Here is a 25,532-nt window from a genome sequence, read left to right on the forward strand (position 1 = left end):
CACCTTTGTATTTTCTGCACTGCGCCTCCTCTGAGTCTCGGTATGCTGTTCTCTTTCCTTCTAGTTGAAGAATTTCCCTTCAGCCAGCCTTCCTGTGGTTCTGGGTGATGTCCGTTCCGTCTTTTAGTTGTATTTTTGAAGTGGTTGTGCGAGGCAGCAATCTCCAGTGTTTACCTATGCCGCCATCTTGGTTCTAAGTGAGCCCTTTTAGAGGCTAGGTTAGACTAGATTAGACTCGGGGAGATTGACAGTTCTCTCCAAATACTGGAAGATAACATCATGGGAGTAAGAAATTAGCTGTTCTAGCCCTAGTTGGTTTGGCTCAGTGGATAGAGTGTCGGCCTGCAAACTGAAGGGTCTCAGGTTCGATTCCTGTCAAGGACATGTGTTTGGGTTGCAGGTTCGTTCCCCAGTAGGGGGCGTGCAGGAGGCAGCCAATCAATGATTCTCTCTCATCATTGATGTTTCTATCTCTCTCTCCCTTCCTCTCTGAAATCAATAAAAAATTTAAAAAAAAAAGAAATTAGCTGTTCTAGGTGCCTCAAGAATGAGGACCAATGAGGTGCAATTAAAGAGACAGATTTGTGTTCTGTATAAAGAAGCACTTTATAATTGAGCTTCCCAAGGAGAGGTTACATTATTTTGTTAAGCATTAAGTGATGATGGGGTTCAATCATATGTAGGAAGACCCTTCACCAGAGATGTTACAGAGGACATTCAAACATCTAATGATAGACTAGATAAAATGATATTATTTGTCCCTGGGATTCCAAGATTCCAGTCAAGAAAACAAGAAAAGTTTGAATGTAATGGGGTAAAATATGAAAAAAAGCAAAGTATTTCAATTCTTCTATGATCTATATAATTTTCAACAAAGAGAACCATAAACATTATAGTGTTCTGTGCTTTGTGGGTGTTAAAAAAAAGCTTGGCAGGCAAAGTAACTACTGATTCAATTCTTTTTAGGTTCAGAAGAAAAAAAGTCCCTCACTCTTTGGTCTCTCTGGAATCTATCTTACACTTAACTAGTCATCAGTAAAGAACTTCTGTTATGGGTTTTGTGGGAGGGTACAAGTGGGGGCAAGGCTCAGGCTACTCTGCACTGCCTGGACTTAGAAGGAGAGGGGAGGCAGTAACTAATCATTCCACATTCCCTATAGTATTGCCTTTTAAAAAGTACAAATGTCAAGTCATTATGGTGTATATCTGAAACTAACATAGTGTAGTATGTCAATTTTAAAAAAAGGATAAGAAGTGGACGAGTCAAATTCCGTGAAAGATTAACTTGTGATCACATTTCTTAGTCAAAAGAGAAAACTATAACACTAACATATTAAAGTTGCTTAACAGAGGGAGAGAAGAGGAAAGAAAAGGAGAAGGAGCAACGGTGGAGAATGGAAGAAACATGCCTTCCAGAATTTTATTCACAGAATGTAAACTCCATTAAGATAGAGATTTGGGGTTTGTTTTTCTTTTATAAGCTTCTTGTATATCCAGAACCTAGAACAATACTTTGAACATGATATGTGCTCAATAAACTTGTTGAAGAAATAAATCCACTCAATCAAAATTAACTGAGCAATAAAAAAGTAAAGTATATGCCAAGAGAGGCACTGAACTAGGTTCTTTAGTGACCAAAATGGCAATAACATGGCCTCGCATTCCTCAGGCAGAGTAAACACAAAATTCAGTTTCAAAACACTTAACCGAAAAAGGGGTTAGACCTATGCTTTTATATTCAAAGATTAGAATAGTTTGTATATAACAGGTGAAATATTGGTCTACGTTCTTTGCAAAAGTAGAAAATTTTACAGAAAGAAAGAATACAAGGGTCTTTGTGGTATCACTGTAGAACTAAGCAACCCAGAAAATAAGTATTTAACTGATCGATTTAGTGCCTGCATGAAAATGAAGATATTAAAGGCATAAATCATCTTAGGAAGAAAGACACCTGGAACACCTGGGAAGCTGGCTTAGCAACTGAGGCCCAACAAACCCAGGGTTCCAATCATTTCTAAAAACTGTACCACGTTGTGAAGATGTGACTGACATAATCTATTATGCAGAATTCATACTGATTGCGGATTGACTGGTAGGTATGTCCTAACTAGACCTGCTGTCCTCTCATCATTTTGCTGGTAGGGTTATGGCCTTTGTTCCACCGATTTAAACCCAGCAGTAGAGGTGATGATTTAGAAACAGCTGGCAAATTAGATCCATTCCAAGGAGGGAGAAAGGCAGTGGGGTTTGCTAGCACAGAGCAGATGTGGCTTCTCTTCTTTCCAGCTAATAGCCCTGCTGTAGCAGAGGCTGCCTGCCCCCTCACCTAGTTATGTCCTGGCTCCCCTTGGTTACCGTGTCTTCCTCAAATTCTTCCTTCCTGCTCTACATGCTATTAAATTAAACCTTTTTGCTGATTTGAAATTTCTGCTAAAGGACTAAATCCAACTATTTCAATCAACATAAAATAGCTTATTCTTAATTTTGAACTGTTTGAATCAACTCAGATAACTGAGGTGAAAGAAAGATACCCGGAAATAAGTAATATGGTCAAACTGGGTGTGTGCTTTATGTGCAAATAATTTTTGAAAAATAAACAATATATTTTAATTTTTTCCTTAGGATACCAAATCATTTAAAATTGTTTCTTTTAAAATACACAAACATACCTACTTGGCCAGTTGCTACTATGTTGATGAATTTGGGATGCTGATTTACAGTGAGGCACAGAATATCATCATTATGTTCCTGATAAAAACTCTGAGTTCCTACAAAAAAATAATTTGAGAATTAAATTTTAAAACTTTAAAGTATAACAGCCAAATGCACTAAATGCTATTATCCACAGCAATAAACTGCTCTGTTTAACTTACTTGCTTCTTTAACACATATTTTTGAGCACTTAATATGTGCACATCATCATGAAGATGGAAAAATGACCCAGAAACCTTAAAGTTTAAAGGGATAGAGCCCTGAAAAGGCATAAACCGATGTGATACAGGCTGGAGACACAAGTGCCACAGAGTCAAAGATCAAACGCTGTGGGGATCCACAGCAGAGAAGTCTTCTGATCCTGGCATGTGGCACTGCTGGACTGACCCGGCACATTCGGTAAATGTGAAGGTGGGTGGGAAGGGCATTCCAGGTAGAAGAATATCTGAAGCAAAGGTAAAAGGCAGGAAAGTATTGGGTAAGCACACAAGGGGTTCACTTGGCTGAAGTGTGGGGTCATAAAAAAGAAAAGTGAGAAATATGGTTGAAAGGCAAATTGAATCACAGAGGAATTTGAATGCCATTCTATTAAATTTCATATTCTATAATCAGCGGGGAGGCACTGAAGAATTTTACTTATTTAATTTAGAGAGAGAGAGAGAGAGAGAGAGAGAGAGAGAGAGAGGAAGGAAGGAAGGAAGGAAGGAAGGAAGGAAGGGAGAGGGGGAGAGAGAAATACACCAATGAAAGTTAAATATCGATTGGCTTTCCAAAGCTTCAGTATGAACACCACCCACCTCATCCCCACCCCCAGCAATCAGCTCACCCAGCATGCTACTTTCAATCACTCTGAAAGACCACCATCCAAATCATCAACATAATAAAGTTACAATGGTTTCAACATACAGTAAACCTTCGCTCAGAGACCTGTGAGCACTTGGCATTATGAAACCCTTTTCTGCTCCTATACTCTAGTGAGATTGTAAATTTGGTTACTTGAAATATTAGTAGGAAGTTCTACAGTATGAAGTATATTCTGGGCTCATGCATTTTAATTATTTATAGTTTTAACTAAGAATTTTAAGATGCTAAATTAAAAAATCCTAAATTTAAGAAAAAGTAGGGATGAGGAATCAGGGTTTCCTACCTGTAGCAACATTGTGCAGAATTCCAATGGATGCAGTATGATAAATTATATCATCACCATCATTTAAATAGTGAACATTATTCCTACAGTCTCTGCCTCGATAGCCAAAAACAAGCTCCAACATGAGATCCTATAACAATGATAAAACCATGATATGATTCCTCATGTCTAAATATTCACCATTTTTAAAAATTGTATACAGTATTGGTATCTTCAGACAAAATAAAGGATGCATTTCTGATGTTTTACAAACTGCAAACACAAAATTAAACTAGACATACTTCTTTATGTAACCTGTTTTGGACAGCTAAAACACACATTCTATCTTTTCCACATCAAGTTGTAAAAATGAAAAGGAAAGCACAAGGTCATCTGATTCCAGGAATTTCGGTTCTTAAAGATTTTATGGGTTAAAAATTGAGATACTTCTGTCTAAAAGAAGAATATTCCGATTTGTGTTCATTATTCAAAATATCTGTTAGTCAAGATAACAGCTATTTTGACTATTATAACTCAGTAGGAATTAGGTCCCGGGGTGCACTTTTGAGGATGGGAGCAGTACAGCGACATGGGTGCACAAGGGCAGTGCACCCTCCCTGACCACTCATGCTCTCATTGACCTGAGGCTGAGTGGGGCAGGGAGGACAACAATCACCCTCCCACAGTTTTGACACCTTATTTTTGACCCAACGTAGCACAGTCTGCTTGTTGCTGCTGATACTGGGATTATGAAATGCCTGGGAGAGACAGAGGATGTCAATCTAAAGCTCAGACTTGACATTTAATCAATTTTTACAATCAAACAAAAATGATTATTCAATATGTTTATTTTCATTAAAACTAAGATTTGGGTATTTTACAAAAAGGAAACAGAATGAACTAGAGAATGAGTTTTCCTCACCTCTATGGGTCTTTTTTTCTTGCCAACATTGTTTGTCTGGAGTTTCTCTGGCTGTGGCGGGGCCCTGCTCACGGGGGGCCTGAAAGAGGGAAGTGGGAATGAGGAGAGGCACTTGTCACGGGCACCTTCCTGGAGCCGCCCTCTCGTGCCCTCCAGAGAGAAAAGTCTAACACGCCTTCATAAAAACACGCCCCATCTGCATGCTCACTAGACTGTGCCCTCTCTATCTTGATATCCTCTAAAACACGAAGGCATTTGATCTTTTATTCATTTTACTTTTAATTTCTTTAGTGTATGTTTCATAATGTAAATACTATACTAGTAACAGAGCAGACTGCTTAGATTCTTCTTGAACTGAATTTTGAAAATATTTCTATGAATTTTCTATTGGCAACAGAAATCACGTCTGAGTTCGAATCTGTACTCTTACCTGCCACTCTGCGCCTACCTTCTCCCTCTTGCAGTCCCTAGCATGGTCGTGGCATCACCATCAGTCCAGCAGGACACAGTATAGGTACGAAGCACGTAAATCATATCACGCTCCGTAAAAGGTGATGGCTATTACTACTGCCTCCAACTCCTTCTCTTCTCTTCTGTTTACTAAAGTCTTATCAACTTCACCTGCACAGCAGCTCTCCAAAATCTAGCTCCCTCTTCTCTGTTCCCACTGCTAGTTCAGGACTATTCATAATGTCCCATTAGGTGTACATAGTTCCCATTTTGAATAATTTGAATGTAGAGGCTCTTTCCTAAAATTCTTTTTAAAATAAAAATTTAAAAACTCCACATCATTTAGTTTTAACTGATATAATCATTAAATGTTTAATATCCTGAACAATGAATCTAAATTAATCATATATCACCCCCCCTCCAAATTTTAAGCTAATATTCATTTTAAAAAATGTTTTTATTGATTTAAAGAGAGGAAGGGACAGGAATAGAGAGAATGAAACAGGAATCCACTGCCTCTTGCACGCCCCCTACTGGGAATTGAGCCCACAACCAGGCATGTGCCCTGACCGGGAATAGAACCTGTGACCTCTTGGTTCATGGGTTGACACTCAACTACTGAGCCACACCCACTGGGCTAACATTTAAAAATTTTTAACAACAAAATCAGGAAATGATACAAATTAACTTTCCTCTGAAAAATTCCAATATTTATGAATAAGTCCATAAAAATAAAGGCATAACAACATTTGTATTTTCAAAATGGGTTTCAAGTTATTTATCCATAAAAAGTAAATGAAGTGTTATGTCTTGAACATCTATAATAATTAAAGCATAATATGCTAATTAGACCAGAAAGCCATGGTGGGTGGGGGTGGAGGCAGAGGTGGCCGGCAGGGGCCGAGGCGGCGGTGGGGGTGGGGGCAGTGGGGGCCGAGCCCCTTGCACGAATTTTGTGCATCGGGCCTCTAGTGTAGTAGGAAAGAGTGTGCATTTTCATGTTCAGCAGCTTATGTAGAAGTACATAACCTTGACTGGCTGGTGGCATAAAAATTAAATGCACTTACAAGACTATATAAAGAGCTTTTCAAATTATCACAAAAATTTTGGTTTGAAACCTTTTTCATGTACTTTAAAGATATATATAATTAATAAATATAACTGAAATGTACAATGTTTAACTCAAAATATTTGTGCTAGGATCATTTCCGAGAAGAACAGCAGCTTTGGTCGCTTCCAAGCCTTTTTATTTTTTTAAATATATTTTATTGATTTTTTACAGAGAGGAAGGGAGAGGGATAGAGAGTTAGAAACATCGATGAGAGAGAAACATCGATCAGCTGCCTCCTGCACACCCCCTCCTGGGGATGTGCCCACAACCAAGGTACATGCCCTTGACCAGAATCGAACCTGGGACCTTTCAGTCCGCAGGCCAACGCTCCATCCACTGAGCCAAACCGGTCAGGGCAAGCCTTTTTGTTGAACCTGATTCAACGCTATCATTTGATAGTTGTAATTTTTACCTATACAATCCCATGTAACAGTTAAGTATACTTTAATCTCTGTAAAAATAACTCATATAGCGTACATTATTGCTTAAAATTACGCAGCTTGCAATATTACACAAGTTAAATGGATAATGTTTCAGAGAAGTAGTTACTTATATGTGAATCCAATAATTAAGATGCTGTTCATTTCAGAAATACTCACTTCAAAGGAGAAAAACATAAACTGTGATTAGAAGTAAAGAACACCAAGTAACATAGCTCATTAATGGGAAACATAAAAGAAGATACAAATACAAAATTAGGCCTCATAAGACATAGCAAAGAAAGAGGATTACCTGGAACCTCTTTTTAGCAGCAGATAAAAAGGGGAAAAGATTACAACACAGATTTAATTTAAAACACTAGTAAAATACTTCCTGTAATAAAATATTTTTTACAAACTGAATGCAGATAAGCTATATTGTATATTTTAAAGGCCTATTGTTTTTATTTATTACTGCATATTAGAAAAGACTTAAGTTACTCCATTAATGGCAGGGAAATAAGAAAGGTGAAGAAGAAAAATAAATGAGAATTCAACATGTTCTGTTATAAATGTTAAAACTTGCAAAAAAACCCCAGATTAATTCCTGCTGTCTGCAAATTAAGGAGCGTCCAATATTTGAATTTCTATACAATCTCTTTTCAAATATCCTTTTTTCATCCTTACCTCCCAGCATTTTCCTAATGGTACCTTTTTTAAAAAAAACTTCTAAAGGAGCCTTTACCACAAATGGTTCTGCTTCAGAAACGGTTTAGAGACACTCTCATCTCCATACAAATAGCTACAGAAGTACCCCAGAGTCCTTGCACATAATTTTATCAAACATACATATACATTTACTGCCCTATATTAATGTTTTAAAATTCATGGAGACATTAAACATGCATGAAATGACCCTTAGAGGTTTATAAACTGAAACTTTTTCCACTGATAAAAATGTATGGCTAACAGATTGTTTTTATCAGTCTCTGAAACTTAAGGAAAAACTGAAACTATCTTGAGTATAGGAGTCTATGAAAAGTCATTTTAAAACCAATGATCATAATCAAGACTCTCATAACAACACCCACATATTGTATTTATAAAATGCAACTATTTTGTAGGATTTGTCCTGTTTCATTTTCTGATTCTTTCTTGACACATGTAGTTCAATGTTTAATAGGGGAAAAATATACCTTAAGTAACTATAAAGACCAAAACAGAAGAGTCAATTTTTGACTAAAGTATTGTCTTCAATAAAATACTTACCTTACTATCCCCTGCCTTCAAAAGGAGCAAAAGGAAAAAAGGAGGAGACATATGAAAACTGATCATGAATAAAATGTACCAGTTTAGTGAGCAGAGTGAAGACAAATATTAAAAATTTGATTTATAATAAATTACTTAAATACATAAGATTTGTTTCACAAATATTTATTTTTATTTTTTATAGGTTTTAAAAATATATATATATATTTTATTGATTTTTTGCAGAGAGGAGGGGAGAGGGATAGAGAGTTAGAAACATCGATCAGCTGCCTCCTGCACACTCCCTACTGGGGATGTGCCCACAACCAAGGTACATGCCCTTGACCGGAATCGAACCTGGGACCCTTCAGTCCGCAGGCCAACGCTCTATCCACTGAGGCAAACCGGTTCGAGCTCAAATATTTAGATAAAAAGAATAACAAAATTATTCAAGTCATTTAAGTAAAATACCCCACAAAGTATCAACCAATTATAGTAGTTATCAAATTGTCATCAGAAACATTTTCCTGTTAAGTGAATAAGATATTTGACAAGCATTTGTTTTAACTATCACGTGTCTTATTTCACATTTGACGACAATAATGTATTTTATTTAAAATATGAAAATAATTACTTATACAGACTATTTTCTCTCCTCACAAGTATATTCAAAGTTGGTAAAAAGAAATATTTCTTCGTTTTTATTTCCTTTGATTCTTTCATTTCATGAAAATGAAGTCTCCTAACTATGAACCACATTACTGGCTTCTTTTGCCTCAACATTTTCAGAAGAATTTAGTAGAGCTGAATTATGATTTGAAAATAAGGTGTGAAATAATTTCAAAATAATTTTTAAAACATTAGCTGTAAAAAATGCAAGCTAACAGCAAAGATTACAATCACGACTGTCCCATACTCTCCACGAGCAGTGATATTTTCACCTGTCAGGACTTGGGTCACTTCAGCGATGAAGAAGAAAATTAAAGTGTCTTACCATAAAAGATGGCCTACATATTAAAATTAGGGCACACTTTCTGACATACTAAATTTATCTGATAAATATTTTTCTTTCTTTTTTTAAAAAAAATATATTTTATTGATTTTTTACAGAGAGGAAGGGAGAGGGATAGAGAGTCAGAAACATCGATGAGAGAGAAACATCGATCAGCTGCCTCCTGCACGCCCCCCACTGGGGATGTGCCCGCAACCAAGGTACATGCCCTTGACCGGAATTGAACCTGGGACCCTTGAGTCTGCAGACCAACGCTCTATCCACTGAGCCAAACCGGTTCTGGCTGATAAATATTTTTCTTTAAAAATAAATATAATAAATGAAAAAGACTTATGGAGCCCTGGCCGGTTTGGGTCAGTGGATAGAGCATCGGACTGCGACTGAAAGGTCTCAGGTTCGATTCTGGTCAAGGGCATGTACCTTGGTTGCCGGCACATGCCCAGTGGGAGGTGTGTAGGAGGCAGCTGATCGATGTTTCTCTCTCATTGATGTTTCTAACTCTCTATCCCTCTCCCTTCCTCTCCGTAAAAAATCAATAAAATATATTTTTTAAAAAAGAAAATGACTTATGGAAATGGCAAGTTCCTTTTCCCCTATGAAACACTTATCATTTTTCATGACCTGGGTGATATACTTTCCTTTAAGTAATATTAAGCACTATATTGCAAATATTCTAATTAGGAACATCCACATTTGCATATTTAAATATATTACTTTAATTAATATATAGGTAGCGTTCATTACTTTGTGAATATTTAATTTCATAGAGTGTTTCAGTATTAACCAAGGTACTCCTCAGGCTACTTTGTATTTCATTCCATGGGAGGGATGTCATTGGTAAAGACCTACTGTCTAAATTCTTTAATTTAAACCATAAATTAGAAGTCATTTTACCTCTGAGGAAACTGAGGCTCAGAGAGGATGAACAATTTTACAAGATTCACATTTATCATTTACACAACTGGTAAATGATAAAATGAATATTTTAACCCATTGTCTGAATTCAAAACCCATGCCATTTGCCTCCTATCCAGTTGCTTCAACCTTGAATCCTGTGCAAGTAGTCAGATTATGGTTTGGCCAACTTTTTTGAAACATACCTCTAACTTCATACTTTGCCTCTTTATACGTGATGACAATGTTGATGATCACCCATAAGGTGGCTCCTCACTGTTATTATTTGAGGCATACCATCATCAATAGGGGCATGTGGAACAGCTGTGGAGGCATCACCACCTCAATATTCCACCCAGAACTTCCGGTAACTTTGGAGTGAATGTCTAGTTCTCCCCTCTTCTCCATCACTATCATGCATCCCACCCTTCCAGCGTCTTCCTTTCCCCCAGATTCTTAAACCCATCGGTGTAAACTCTAATCCTTCTGCCAGTGCTTTCTTCTGATATAATTTCTACTAGCTGAGCTCCAATGCCCTTCAGCACTACCCTCACCAACTATACATTCACTTGAATCTTCCACAAATTCTGTTAATTGTGAATGCATTCCCTGTCTGTACTCTTGCCTCAAATCTTCTTACTAACTTCTCATAATAAAGTTTTCCTCATCACAACTTCTACAGAAGAGGTCACCGTTGTTCTCACCTCCCTCTCCCTTTGTTCCTCACTGCTATATCTGGATAATGTTTCCTTTACCATTTCTTAAAACCTCTTTGCTTCTGAAATCCATGAGATTCCCTGATCCACATGCCTCTTTTTGTTTTCTATCTTCCCTAATGATTTTAAAAGCATCAGGTTCACAATTTCTCTCTTAATCTGTCACCTAGCTTAGAGACTTTATTAAAAAGTTATCTCCCCACCCTAACCGGTTTGGCTCAGTGGATGGAGCGTCCACCTGCGGACTGAAGGGTCCCAGGTTCGATTCCGGTCAAGGGCATGTACCTTGGTTGCAGGCACATCCCCAGTAGGAGGTGTGCAGGAGGCAGCTGATCAATGTTTCTAACTCTCTACCCCTCTCCCTTCCTCGCTGAAAAAATCAATAAAATATATTAAAAAAAAGTTATCTCCCCTTAAAATTATTGTGTACATGTCCTTATTTTTGATTTGCTGATTCTAGACAAAGACCAGTAATTCCCATTAGAGACAAGCTATACTTTAACTTCCCTTTTAGAAAAATTTCTGAAATAAATATATCCTTGATTAAAGGCACATGGCTCAAAGGGCCTTTTCAAAATTTAATATCTCTCTCTGCTCATGTGCTTCCTAAAAAGTACATAGTACTAGGTTCAATTTTTATTATCTCCCCAACCCCATCACATACATTTATAAAAGTTAGCAAATAACATTCTTCAATTATATAGACTTCATATATAGCATCATTCCTTAAACCGATTTCTAAACAGTGTCACCACCAAAAAGTATACAAGGAAAAACATGGTTTTCTAAGAGGTACTGGGGACCGTATAATAAAAGAGTACCACTGTTATTTAGTTTTTGCAAAAATACATTCAGTTAAAGAATAAATTCAATTATTAATAGCAGTATCATTTTCTTCATCTAGATTTAAACTTGATTGTTACCTCTCATCAATTGAGGGTTCTTTTTGTTGCAAATGAGGCTTGATTCCAAACATTGGACGAATATTTGTTGATAAGGCTCTGATGGTGTAACTGATTTCATTCTCCCTTGTAACATCACTGTCGTAGCCTACCATAAAATACAGGAATTATTCATTAACTGATAACTGAAGAGACCAAGTATGTGATCTTATTATTTGGATACAAGAATTCTGTTCAATGATATGAAATAAGTTAAATAACGTGTATTATTACAGCCAAATTATAAAATAATATACAGCCAGTAAAAGTGATGTAGAAGAATATTTAATGATATGTAACAATGTTTCAAAGTATTACTAAGTGATAATAGCAGGCTACAAATATAAGTTCAATATGACACCATTTTTGTTTAAAACATACTATGTATATAAATGCCTTATTAATAGATCCCAAAATATTAACAGAAGTTGCCAAATATTAACAGAATTTGACCAACAGAAGTGGTCAAATTATGGATGCTGTACTTATTATTTACTGTAAAAGGTATTTTCTAACTTTTCTATAATGATCTGGTATTACCGGTATATTAGGAATTATTTTAAAACATGAGGTTAGATACTATAAATTTTTAAACAGTACTTATTCAAATATGATTATCTTACACTTGGAGATAAATAATATCTAAGTCATCAATACATGACAGCCTGTTCTTCTTGAGTCACAAAACCAATTTTGGTATTAAACAGACCAAATAGACTAAAATTACAATTATTCAAACATCAGTATTACTCGTTTCAGCTTCTGCAGCTTAAACCAGCTGTACTGTTTTTTCTATGTTCTAGTTAAAATAAGACTGTAAACCAACACACCCCCATCTTCTTCAGAGCCTGTATCAGATTCTTCACTATCACAAGGCCTTTTTTCTCGAGAGCCCTCCATTTCATTTGTCCAAACCATTAAGGACATATCCGCGCCTCCTAAGGTCACCAGCATGCTGTCATCACAAGTCCAGCGCACATTTGTGACCTGTGTACTATGAGCCACATACCTCTTAAACTTTCCAAATTTTCCCTAAAGATAAAAAAAAAAAAGCCAAAAAGTCATTCTGAGAAATTTCATTACTTGAAATCTTTGAGTTAAAATTTTGAATTTTTTTTAGGCTTTGAACAACTACTTCAAAAGTGAAACTAAAAATCGGAACGGACATCACCCAGAACCACAGGAACGCTGGCTGAGTGGAAGTCCTACAACTAGGAGGAAAGAGAAACGCATACGGACACTCAGAGGAGGCACAGTGCTGAAGTCAAATTCTGAGGTGCGGAGTGCGCGGAGCGGGCTGGCGGCGGAGGGCGCGGTTGGCGTTTTCAATCGGGAGGGAGTCGCAGACTCTGAGCTCCAGATCCGGGCGAGTCTCTAGCGACCCAGACTCAAACGGGAGAAGCGGGACTGTCTGGCTTAGGTCAGAGCGAGTGCAGCTTTCTCTCTGAGCTTTGCAGCGGGTGCTGGGACTCAGAGAGGCAGAGCCCCTGGGGACAGGACTTAGAGCCGCCATAACTGTTCTCCCCGGCCCACCCTGTTGATCCTGTGCGACCCGCCCCGCCCAAGCCCTGCACAGAGGCATTTGCCGGATAGCCTCAGGCAAAGGCCAGATTAGCACCTCCCTAGAGGAGAGAAGTTCTCTCACTGCTGACACAGCTGATTCTCATAGCCACTTGGCCTGGAGGTCAAACCCTCCCTGGAATTAGCTACAACAATCAAGATTTAACTATAAGACTGCGAACAAAGACCACTAGGGGGTGCATCAAGGAAGCATAACAAAATGCGGAGACAAAGAAACAGGACAAAATTGTCAATGGAAGATATAGAGTTCAGAACCACACTTTTAAGGTCTCTCAAGAACTGTTTAGAAGCCGCCGATAAACTTAATGAGATCTACAAGAAAACTAATGAGACCCTCGATCTTATATTGGGGAAACAACTAGAAATTAAGCATACACGGACTGAAATAACGAATATTATACAGACTCCCGACAGCAGACCAGAGGAGCGCAAGAATCAAGTCAATGATTTGAAATGCGAGGAAGCAAAAAACACCCAACCGGAAAAGCAAAATGAAAAAAGAATCCAAAAATGAGAGGATAGTGTAAGGAGCCTCTGGGACAGCTTCAAGCGTACCAACATCAGAATTATAGGGGTGCCAGAAGATGAGAGAGAGCAAGATATTGAAAAACCTATTTGAAGAAATAATGACAGAAAACTTCCCCCACCTGGTGAAAGAAATGGACTTACAGGTCCAAGAAGCGCGGAGAACCCCAAACAAAAGGAATCCAAAGAGGACCACACCAAGACACATCATAATTAAAATGCCAAGAGCAAAAGATAAAGAGAGAATCTTAAAAACAGCAAGAGAAAGAAACTCAGTTACCTACAAGGGAATACCCATACGACTGTCAGCTGATTTCTCAACAGAAACTTTGCAGGCCAGAAGGGAGTGGCAAGAAATATTCAAAGTGATGAATACCAAGAACCTACAACCAAGATTACTTTATCCAGCAAAGCTATCATTCAGAATTGAAGGTCAGATAAAGAGCTTCACAGATAAGGAAAAGCTAAAGGAGTTCATCACCACCAAACCAGGATTATATGAAATGCTGAAAGGTATCCTTTAAGAAGAGGAAGAGGAAGAAAAAGGTAAAGATACAAATTATGAACAACAAATATGCATCTATCAACAAGTGAATCTAAGAATCAAGTGAATAAATAATCTGATGAACAGAATGAACTGTTGATTATAATAGAATCAGGGACATAGAAAGCGAATGGACTGACTATTCCTGGGGGGGAAAGGGGTGTGGGAGATGCGGGAAGAGACTGGACAAAAATCGTGCACCTATGGATGAGGACAGTGGGTGGGGAGTGAGGGCGGAGGGTGGGGCGGGAACTGGGAGGAGGGGAGTTATGGGGGGAAAAAAAAGAGGAACAAATGTAATAATCTGAACAATAAAGATTTAATTAAAAAAAAAAAAGAACAAAAAAAAATAAAATAAAATTTTGAATTTTTTTAAATATATGACCAAGAATTAGTCATTATAAATACAACTTATACAAATTAGAAAATACTGAAATTCACTAGAATAAAATATAACAGTTCCCAAGCTGGTGAGGGTAGGGTACAACTAGTAGTTTCACACATTGCTAGTACCGTGGGCATAGCTTTTTTAGAAATCAACTTGTACTGTGCATTAAAAGCATAAAAACGTGCTGACCTTTCATTTACCAATCCCCCTTCTAGAGATCTATGCTAAAAAATGCAGCATGTGCAACAATTATTTACCACAGCATTTACTTCTAGCAGTGAAAAACTTTAAATACCTTAAATGTTCCTAAGAGTAATACTACATTGTATACCTATGGAATAATACATATCTATTAAAAACAATGACTATGAGACATATTGTTGAAAATAGAAACAATGATTTAGAAATCAGAATATAAATATCTATGTACAGGGTGGCCATCTTAACAAAAGTAATTATCAATCTTGTTGGTATAAACCCATGTAAATATCTTTTATCTTAATTCATTCATTATCTGTAAGCAACAAACATGACCATGTATTTTTGTTTTAAATATCAAGAAAAATACAAGTTCTAGAGACTGGCAACTTTTAAATCTTGAACAGTAGCATTACCAGTTACAGAAGTACATTTCAGAGTCATGTATCATAAGCAGGTTTCAGATGGACATCATTTCAAGGATTTTAATATAAGAAATATTTTAAATATATAAAACATAATGCCAGCTAAATCAGTAAACTTTCTGGGAATGAAAGTTAGCTGAAATAAAAGGGGGATCTGTCAACAAAACACTGCTAGAAGGTAGTTTCCCTAAGATTTTGTGGTTCTTGCTGCAATAGGTGAAGGAGGAATCTGTACAGCAATATCCCAGGACCTCTTTGCAGGGCATTTATATCATTTAAAATGCTCGAAGTGAAGTTTCTGACTAATAATGTTTTATTGGAACACATTCTTATCCTATTTAATAAAAGCTTAATATGCTAAGTGTCCAGTTGTCCGTTCAACCAATCAAAGCACAATATGCTAATGACATGCTAAGGCTCCTCAACCACTTGCTATGATGTGCACTGAACACCAGGGGGCAGATGCTCCGACTGGTAGGTTAGCTTGCTGCTGGGGTCAAGCTGATCTGGACTGAGCGAGACAGGCTGGACATGCCCTGGAGCCCTCCTGAGGTCCCCCCTCCCCGGCTGGCCAACCTCCCACATCTCTCCCTGGCCCCGATCGTGCACTGGTGGGGTCCCTTGGCCTGGCCTGTGCCCTCTCGCAAGCCGGGACCCCTTGGGGGATGTTGGAGAGCCGGTTTTGGCCCCATCCAGCAGGCCAGGCTGAGGGACACCACTGGTGCATGAATTCATGCACCAGGCCTTAGGTCAACTATAAAGTCCTACCACTTAAGTGTATATAAAGTAGATACACTACTTTCTTGGGCACCTGAGTTGTCTATGAGAATTTTTAAACTTGCGTTTCCACTTCAATGATGGTTTAAAAATAATAATATGAGGCCTGGTGGTGTTGCTCAGTGGTTGAGCATCAGCCTATGAACCAGGAGGTCACGATTTGATTCCCAGTCAGGGCACATGCCCAGGTGGCAAGTCTCGATCCCCAGTAGGGGGGCATCAGGAGGCAGCCAATCAGTGATTTTCTCTCATCATTGATGTTTCTATCCCTTTCTCCCTTCCTCTCTCTGAAATCAATAAAAGCATATTTAAAATAAAATAATATGAGCAATTAAGACCATCATGAACCAAATATCATATATGGTTTCAGTGCCCTATTTCAAATATACGTTTAAGCTCATGTTCGTGCCAAATTATGTATCTAAATTTGTGGCAATTAAGAATAAATGCATCTAGACTTGATACATGAATTTTACTTTTGTAATGTTTCCCAGTAGTTTGAATAGAGGAAAGCAATAAGAGAATTAAGTCATCACACACTAGCATAGACGTATAGTACATTACTCCAAAGAATTTGTACAGTTTGGTTTTAGCAAAATAACATCATTCATCATATTAAATCAATGTTGTTTATTTTAATTTTGTAGATATTATATTCATAGTATTTTTATTTTTTAAAAATATATTTTATTGATTTTTTACAGAGAGGAAGGGAGAGAGATAGAGAGTTAGAAACATCGATGAGAGAGAAACATCGATCAGCTGCCTCCCGCACATCTCCCACTGGGGATGTGCCCGCAACCCAGGTACATGCCCCCGACCGGAATCGAACCCGGGACCCTTCAGTCTGCAAGCCGACGCTCTATCCACTGAGCCAAACCGGTTTCGGCAGTATTTTTATTTAATTGATTAAAACATTAAATTTTAAAGGTATAAATATAAACTTGTTATTTACTGCTAATGATATATATTTAATCAAAAGAATATTAAATTATTTAAGTTATTAGGATGAAAGGGATATTTCCTTTAAAAGGAATATTTACATTACTCATTTTTGAGAAACACTGTACAACATAATATAACTTAAGACATGGATCATAAATTATAATACTTCTAGATAAAGCCATAAATGTGACATTAAGAACAGGGAACATAAGGTAGTTACAACTGGCTGCTTATATTTCCCTCCCATTTTCTCCTTTCTTCCTTTCCTCTTTCCTTCCTTTCTTTCTTCTGCTTCCTTTTTCCCTCCCTCCAGGAAAAGAAAAAAAAAAAAGAATAGGGAACATAATTCTGAACCTTTCATATTTCAACTTATATTACCCATGTAATATTGCTATTTCACTGCTGTAATGAAATAGCATTTCACAACTATGACATGCTATGAAAGGACATTAATGTTATAATTGTAATCATTAGAACAGTTAAAGAAAAACACATACTTTAGCGGGATATCTAAATAACTTCACAAATCCCAAATCATCCCCAGTGGCTAGAACCATTTTGTCATGGGTGAGGCAAGAGGCAGTTATATCTGTGACTTCTCCAATTACTGGCCAAATTCCCTCACAGCACAAACCAAGCACACTTGTCCATGATGCCCAACCAATTTTTTCTACCTAAAAAGGAAAAAAAAATACTTTAAGTTTGAAATATCTAAACCAGTGGTTCTCAACCTTCCTAATGCCGCGACCCTTTAATACAGTTCCTCATGTTGTGGTGACCCCCAATGTCATTGTTATAAATTGAACATAATTAAAGCATAGTGATTAATCACAAAAACAATGTGTAATTATATATGTGTTTTCCGATGGTCTTAGGCTACCCCTGGGAAAGGGTTGTTCGACCCCCAAAGGGGTCGGGACCCACAGGTTGAGAACCGCTGCTCTAAACCTAAGAGTTAACAACTAAATATAAATATTTTTCTTTGTAATTGCACACCATAAGTAAAATAAAAAATGTAATACAAATTATTAGTTGTCTTGGTTTTGTAACCTCCCAAACTCTCTAGTTCCTGCAGAAAAATTTTTTTTTAAATTTATCTTTATTGTTGAAAGTATTACAGATGTCCCTTTTCCCCAATTGACCCCTTCTAGCCCGTTCCCACCCCATGTCCCCGGGACTTCACCACATTATCTGTGTGCATGGGTTATGCATATATGCATGTAAGTTCTTTGGTTAATCTCTCCTCCACCCCCCCTCCCCTGCCCATCCTCCCTACCCTCACCTTCACTTTGAGATTCATCAGTCTTTCCATGTTTCTATGTCTCTGGATCTATTTTGTTCATCAGTTTATTTAATTGTTTAGATTCCACATATAAGTGAGATCATGTGATACTTGTCTTTCTCTGACTAGCTTATTTCACCTAGCATGATACTCTCCAGGAACCTCCGTGATGTCTGCATAGTATTCCATGAGTAAATATGCCACAGCTTCTTTATCCACTCGTCTACTAAAATTTTAACATGACATTATTAAAGATGTACTCATAGATACACTGTGTGTTCTAGTGATGAGCATGCAGTGATAAGGAATAAGCTTATTTCTGCCCTTTGAATAATCAAGGAAGTTATTCTTACCTTTCACATCTAAATTTCTACTAATACATTATAAGCATGTTTTCCAATTAATCACTGTTGGAAATTATGAACTTTTATTTACAGTCTCTTCCGTATTAAGCCACTTTCATGTTAAATTTGTTTAACCTCTCTTCCTCAGCCATGTCATGACAACAACTTTTGCTAATGTTGTCAGGCACAAAACTGAACACTTTATTTTCCTTTCTTTAAGCAGGAATTTGCCAATAAGCATTCTAAGCATATGGGTTCCAAAAGATTCGACCCCCCTGCAGTACTCTAATCTGGGGTGTCATGCCATCTGCTTGCTATGGCACACTTCCTGTGCTTTACGGAAGTCATTGGCGCATAGCTGGACGTAACGATGCTTTCTTACTACAGCATCTCTTCCTTTTCCCATCAATGTGGTCTGACCCCACAAAATAAACTCAGAAAAAGAATATCCATCATTTGAATAACCCAAAACAGGCTTCATGTGTAACTAAAGGAGAGTGGGCATCAGCTCTGTAACCATGTTTAGTCGCACCGACTCACAAGCTCTACTGTCTTCCTACCTCCATCCTGGGGATGGTTTGTCTTTTCCCTCTGGGAGCTTCAAAGAATAACTGTTCTTTAGCACCAGTGTTAACCTGTAAGAGTTTTCCTTCAGAGGAAGGCAAAAATACACACACATACACAGTCATATATTTATAATTTTATATGTTTATAATTTTATAATCTTAAAATAGAGACCATTACACACATAGCATGAAAACTTGAAATTATATAGAAAACCATTTAATAAAATTCACTTTTACTATATAAAAATATGAACCTTATATGTCAAAAGGAAAAATACTAGTTGATAAAAATTACAAAAGTCTATGATAACAAATAATTTAGAGATGCAAACTAAAACAAGAAATACCATTTTTTCACCTAACCATGCCAAAAATTAAACAAGATTTAACAATTCTAATTGCTGCCATGGGTGTGAAACCTGATGTTGGGCATATAATCTGATACAATTGTTCTAGAAGGAAGTTGGGACATTTGAATAAAATTTTCAAATGTGAAAAAATTACATACACAAATATAAAATACAAATACATATACATTTAGTATCATGTTTAACTTTTATGGGAAAAATTAAGTTTAAACACAAAAACCATTTTCCTTTGCAGTCAACATATATTAAGAACATTTGATTTTATTACTTTCTATATAATTAAGTAATTAAATTCATAAGTGGTTTCATTTTTGTGTATGTCTACATATAAAAACTATTTCTGTTATCATGTACATGAAAAAAAAACCTGAAAACTAATTTTGAAATTTTAAAATTTTGTTCAATAGTACTTAAAAAAAACTGATTTACAATACTAGATTTATAGAGATGAATACATGAAACAAAAATCCTTAAAAACGGTAGGTCAGTTGGTTAGAAAGTCATCTAGCTACATCTAGTTACAGGTTCAATCTCCGGTCAGGACATTACAAGAAGCAATCAATGAATGCAAAAATAAGTGGAACAACAAAATCATGTCTCTCTTTCTCTCTTCCTTCCTCATTCTCTCTAAAATCAATTTTTAAAAATCCTTAAAAATGGAGCATTTAAAATATTTAGCATTTATCCAAGCTTATTAAACGCTGTCATATGCCATGCATTCTGCTAAAACACAATGATATTAAACTGTGCATGTTATACAATTATGAATATAATTTTTAGGGAATGTAATTATATCAGACAAGGGAAAATCACTTTAAAATTCTAACATACCTACTTTCCGTTACTATTTATGTCAAGCTTTTTTGACAAAAACCAGGACAAATGAATAATATTATTTTGGGTAATATTTAAATTACTTTACAAATTAAAGAGTTTACACTTACTGTGCCATCATTTGAATTATACTGGAAGAAATACTGAAAAGTCTAAACTCATGGCATGCATCTTCAGATGTGAAATAAAGCAATGGAAAATAATTTTGTGAATAATTTCTTTTCACAATGCTTTTGAACTCATCTGTTGAATCACTTTTTGCTTCTCTAAATTAGTAATACTAAATCAAATGAAACTTTTACAAAATAGTAAGTTATTTAAATTCTTACCTCTAATGTCCCAGTCAATATGGGTGATATAACTCGTAGCGCCTTTGCATATTCCCACTCGTTTACTGCTCATTACATTGTATATATCCACAAAGCTGTCATGGGATGCTACTGCGAGATATTTTCCAGAACCTGTTATGGAAACATGGTTGCCTGTCATTTTCTACTTTTAGAAATGTTTTTTACATTGTACAACTAGAGTTGTATTAATATTTTCTGGGAGAAACTCAGTTGTTTTGTAAGTTATAACAAGCTATGTGTGTCAAATGATAGAAGGTGACATATTTTAAAAATATATTCTAATTAACAATAAGTAAGTTTTGTAGTGTAGTAAAGTAGTTAAGTGTAAAGCAAATGTCAAAAATTATATACAATATAATTTTGGTACACTAAGCATTTAAACAAAAACAACAAAAAAAACACAAAAAACACAACCTTATAAATTTAAGAAAAAAATAGAAGTAAACCAACATAGATACATTTTGCCTTAACATTAGTAATTCCTACATTATAGTAGGTTTTCTTATCAATAGTGTGTAGAAATTGATGAGAGAAAAATATAATTTCAAAAGCATTAAGATTAAAGTGAAGATAGTCCCTCCAATCCTTTTATGTTGCAAATGAAGAAACTGAAACTCAGAGTAGTGCCTGGGCCCAAGTCACACAGAGAATTTAGTGACTGGATTGTCATTTTGTCACTGATCTTATACAGGGCTTTTACCTCTCACCATACTGCATCTTCTAGTAAAAAAAAGTAAAATTCTTAGAAAAAATAACAGTTAATAGCCCTGGCCAGTGTGGCTCAATTGGTTGAGCATGGTCCCATGCACCAAGAGGTGACTGGCTCAATTCCCGGTCAGGCACACGCTGGAGTTGTGGGCTCAAACCCCGAAAAGGGGCATGCAGGAGGCAATCGACTTTGTCTCTCTCCCTATCCCTTCCTCTCTCTCTAAAAAATTAATAAAAGCATATTTTAAAATAACGGCTAATAAAAATCATGCATTGATTTATTTACACATTGCCAGACCCAAGTTAATAATCAAATGTGATTTCAATAGAATCTGACCTGGAGAGAATCGGATATCTGAAATAATATCTTTTCTGTGGTGAAAAGATACAAGATCCTCGAGAGTATCTGCATTTGCCATTAAGAAACTTCCATCACAGAGACCTACAGCTAAAGCTTTACCATCAGGAGAAAAACAGCAGCATCGTCCACCTAAAAGAGGAAGACAGTACACATCAGGCGACTTTCTTTTATTAAAAAAAGTATGTATTTAAAGAGCCTTTAATTTCAAAGAGGATCCCTATTCTTATTGTCACCTCAAATCAATATTAAAAAGGAATCAAGAGATCCAGGTAATAAAGTCTTCTATGGAAATCAATGGTACGGAATTCTAAGCAATAATTAATATAAACCATTCCCTCTTCTGAAAGTAACAAAATCAAGTACTGAGGCTCACCTTAAAAGAAATTAAGTCGCTGAACAAGAGTGAGAGTTTTCAACTAGTATAAAAAGCCAATGACATATGTGAAAAATTTTTTTGCGGGTGGGTGGTTACCTTTGTAGTTTCTAACCAACAAATCAGAAATTAAAGATATACAGTCATCTTTATAAAAATGCTTTCAAATTTTAAAAAATCTGAAAATAGTCAATTATTAGTTTCAGCTAGGAATATCTATCTATATATGTTTCAAAACCACACATGAAGAAATAATAATGTTAGTATTATTTTATTTTTTTTGAAAATAAGGGTTAGTGCTGCAGTGGCAGCCACATAAAAATGAGCTTTCCTAACAGTAGGGGATGCAGCAGGCACATTAAAATTCCTAAGACTTGATGCCTTGTGAAAAATTTGGAAAGGGAGGGATCGGGTACAGCTGTTATAGAATGAAAAATTACAGAATGAATTAGGATCAAGTAGTTATTTTATTATCAAGCATATAATGCAGAAATCTAAGCCATGGTTTTTGAGATTTAAGAGTCAAGAGATGATGACATGGAGCAGGGTGGCAGCAAAAGAGGTGATGAGAAATGGCAGGATTTGGATATTTTGAAAATAGAGCTGGCAAGACTTGGACGATGGACTAAGAGAAAAATACAAAAGTCAAGGAAGGCTATGTTTTTGTTTGAATGGTGATTCCATTTACTGAGATGGGGGAAAATTAGGAAAGGCAGAAATTTTGGTTTTATACCCACTAAGTTAAGGATGCCTATGAACAACTCAAGCGAAGACATGACAGAGCCAGTTCTTCTCTGGAGCTCCAGGGAGAAGAGGCTGAGGGATAAATATGGGAAGCAGTATCATACAGATAGCAGCTAGAGCCAAGAAACTGGATAACAACTTATTAATTTATTAGAGGCCCGGTGCATGAAATTTGTGCACTTGGGGGGGGGGTGTCATCCCTCAGCCCAGCCTGTGCCCTCTTGCTGTCCCGGAGCCCTTGGGGGATATCTGACTGACAGCTTAGGCTGCACTCGCCAGTTGTAAACCCGGCTCAGGGCTTCTGGCTGACGACCAGGGGGCAGCTCCTGTGTTGAGCGTCTGCCCCCTGGTGGTCAGTATGTGTCATAGCAACCAGTCATTCCGCTGTTCAGTTGATTTGCATATAAGCCTTTTTTTATATTGGATTGCCACTCAGCTCCAAATCCACCCTTTTCCTGGTATGTGATACTGTAGCTGGACCCTGTAGACATTTTCCCTTTGCCAGCTGCCTTGATTTTGGCCAGTAGGAGGTGCTGAAGGGCCCCTACAAGGCAAAAGCAGAAGGAAGGACTTTTCTGGGGCACTTATGGGGGAGTTTCTCTGACACCACAGCAGATCAGCCCTCTGGCAAGTTTCTTTTCCAAGGGCAGGTTGTAGTTCCTGTGACACCCACACCCTCTCCAAAAAGATCTGAATCTCAGCCTGGGGAAAGAGGGAAAGGGTCCATCCTCAGACTTCATTCCTTGTTCTTGTCCACTCGCCCTGTGGGTGGTAGCTGCTTTCTGCAGTTGCTACTTCTATATCCCTCAAGAATCCTTTTTTTCCAAACCCTTTTATTAGTTAACCCTTCATATTAAATTTTCCCTGTTCAAATTACTGGGGTATCAGTCAAGAAATTGTTTCTTGTTTCTTGACTGATATAGAATGGGTGCTGACGTGGTCATAGGAGACAGACCATTAAAGAGAGGACTTCTGGAATTGATTTGGTCATGTCTTTGGGCTTGAGCACAGTGCTAAGTCTCTGCCAATGAGAAATGGGATGCTTAGTAATACAAGGTATGCACTGGCATAACAATTAGTTAAGTTATATCCTGCGGTTGCTTATGATATGTACCTACTGAAATAAGTGCCCTACGAGTCCAAAAGGCTGTTGTCCTTGAGCATTACAAAAATAATGCCAAAACCGGTTTGGCTCAGTGGATAGAGCGTCGGCCTGCGGACTGAAAGGTCCCGGGTTCGATTCCGGTCAGGGGCATGTACCTGGGTTGCGGGCATATCCCCAGCGGGGGATGTGCAGGAGGCAGCTGATCGATGTTTCTCTCTCATCGATGTTTCTAACTCTCTATCTCTCTCCCTTCCTCTCTGTAAAAAAAATCAATAAAATATATTTAAAAAAAAAAATAACGATGACTACAAAGACTGAGTGCATGGACATTGATAGAAAGAAGTAGTAAGCTCAGGTCCCAAAATTCTCAGCACGAGTTATGGTCTGAAAAAAGAGAGAGCTTCCAGGTAAATCTTAAAAAAAAAATCTCTGACAGGGCTGATATTGCTGAAAATTAAACACAAAATTTAATTGCATTGGTTTAAAATTTACAACTTAAAATCAAAGCCTCACCAAGTTTCTTATGTGAAAGTTTAGGGCATTGATTGGGAAGAAAGGGAATGTTGAAACTTGGAATGCAATCATTGGGTTGAAATCTAACAAAACTGAGAATCTTGAGAGTACATTCCGACTCTCACTGGCCAGTGCAAAGAGACTGCTTGCTCTCCTGCCTACGAGAGGAGTGACTTTCTTAGGCAGAAGCCTTGGCAAGGAGACGTTTAGTCTCTGAAGAACCATCATAGCCACGCATTCCTCTGCTGTCACTAGTCCCCCAGCTTGGATCTCATCCAGCATGCTCTAGGGCAGAGGTTGGAAAATCTTTTGATGAAGGACCAGATACCGAATATTTTCACTTTTGTGGGTCATACAGTCTCTGTCACAACTACTCCACTCTGTATTGTAGTGCAAAAGTAGACTTAGATAATACATAAAGGAATGGGCATGACTTCGCTTCAGTAACATTTATTTATAAAATCATGGGCTGGGTTTCATCCATGGGCTAACACCTGATATAGAGGAAGGACTCCCAAAAGCTTAGGGAGATAAGAATGTTAAAATAGATTTTTCATATGCAACCTGCACACCCACCCATGACCTACACCCTCCAAAAAAGTCTAGAAAACATCCCCTCACAAAGGCACCGAGAAATACATTAAGTGAGGGCAGCATCTGCATCCTGGAGGAGCTCTGTGACTGTCCTCCTGTGTGGGTCAGAAATGGGAGGTGTCCCATTGATATGGGCTCCCTGTTTCAACCAGCATAACCTGAAGAAGCAGAGGCAAGAAGCATCACAACCACCAAATACCACGTGTGTTCTCTTTAGCAAAAAGGCAGCAGGGATGTAGTGATAGAATGTGTTGGCATGTGGGGATTTCTGTTGGTGGCTAATTTATCACGATGTCTCCAGAAATGAAACCGATGAGTAGACTACTAGATTAGTGATTGATCTATGTAACAGAAGAAACTCCATATTGGATGACTAAAAAACCTGACTTAAATCACCACTTAAATACCACAACGGAGAGTCACAGATTCTCAACTGCTTTTCAGACCTGAGCCAAT

General features: G+C 37.3%; 1 protein-coding gene across 13 annotated transcripts in view; it reads right to left on the minus strand.

The window, feature by feature from the left end:
* The window catches only part of EML5 (EMAP like 5), a 111,060-nt gene that overhangs the window by 22,138 nt on the left and 63,390 nt on the right, over positions 1-25,532 (minus strand). For 5 of the 13 annotated variants that reach the window (XM_036314893.1, XM_036314864.1, XM_036314856.1 and 2 more), the window contains 11 exons: positions 21,724-21,876; positions 20,658-20,789; positions 19,121-19,209; positions 17,432-17,608; positions 12,382-12,583; positions 11,534-11,660; positions 8,010-8,024; positions 7,054-7,062; positions 4,761-4,839; positions 3,860-3,989; positions 2,670-2,768 (listed from right to left, as the gene is read on the minus strand). In XM_036314893.1, the coding sequence (XP_036170786.1) occupies positions 2,670-2,768; positions 3,860-3,989; positions 4,761-4,839; positions 7,054-7,062; positions 8,010-8,024; positions 11,534-11,660; positions 12,382-12,583; positions 17,432-17,608; positions 19,121-19,209; positions 20,658-20,789; positions 21,724-21,876 (1,212 nt within the window). Of the gene's footprint in view, positions 1-2,669; positions 2,769-2,889; positions 3,158-3,859; positions 3,990-4,760; positions 4,840-7,053; positions 7,063-8,009; positions 8,025-11,533; positions 11,661-12,381; positions 12,584-17,431; positions 17,609-19,120; positions 19,210-20,657; positions 20,790-21,723; positions 21,877-25,532 lie in introns of those variants that run through there. The other 8 variants (XM_036314886.1, XM_036314881.1, XM_036314930.1 and 5 more) reach the window with 7 other exon arrangements.

The sequence above is a fragment of the Myotis myotis genome, unplaced genomic scaffold (assembly GCF_014108235.1).
Source record: "Myotis myotis isolate mMyoMyo1 unplaced genomic scaffold, mMyoMyo1.p scaffold_m19_p_1, whole genome shotgun sequence".
In the NCBI taxonomy this organism is placed as follows: Eukaryota; Metazoa; Chordata; class Mammalia; order Chiroptera; family Vespertilionidae; genus Myotis; species Myotis myotis.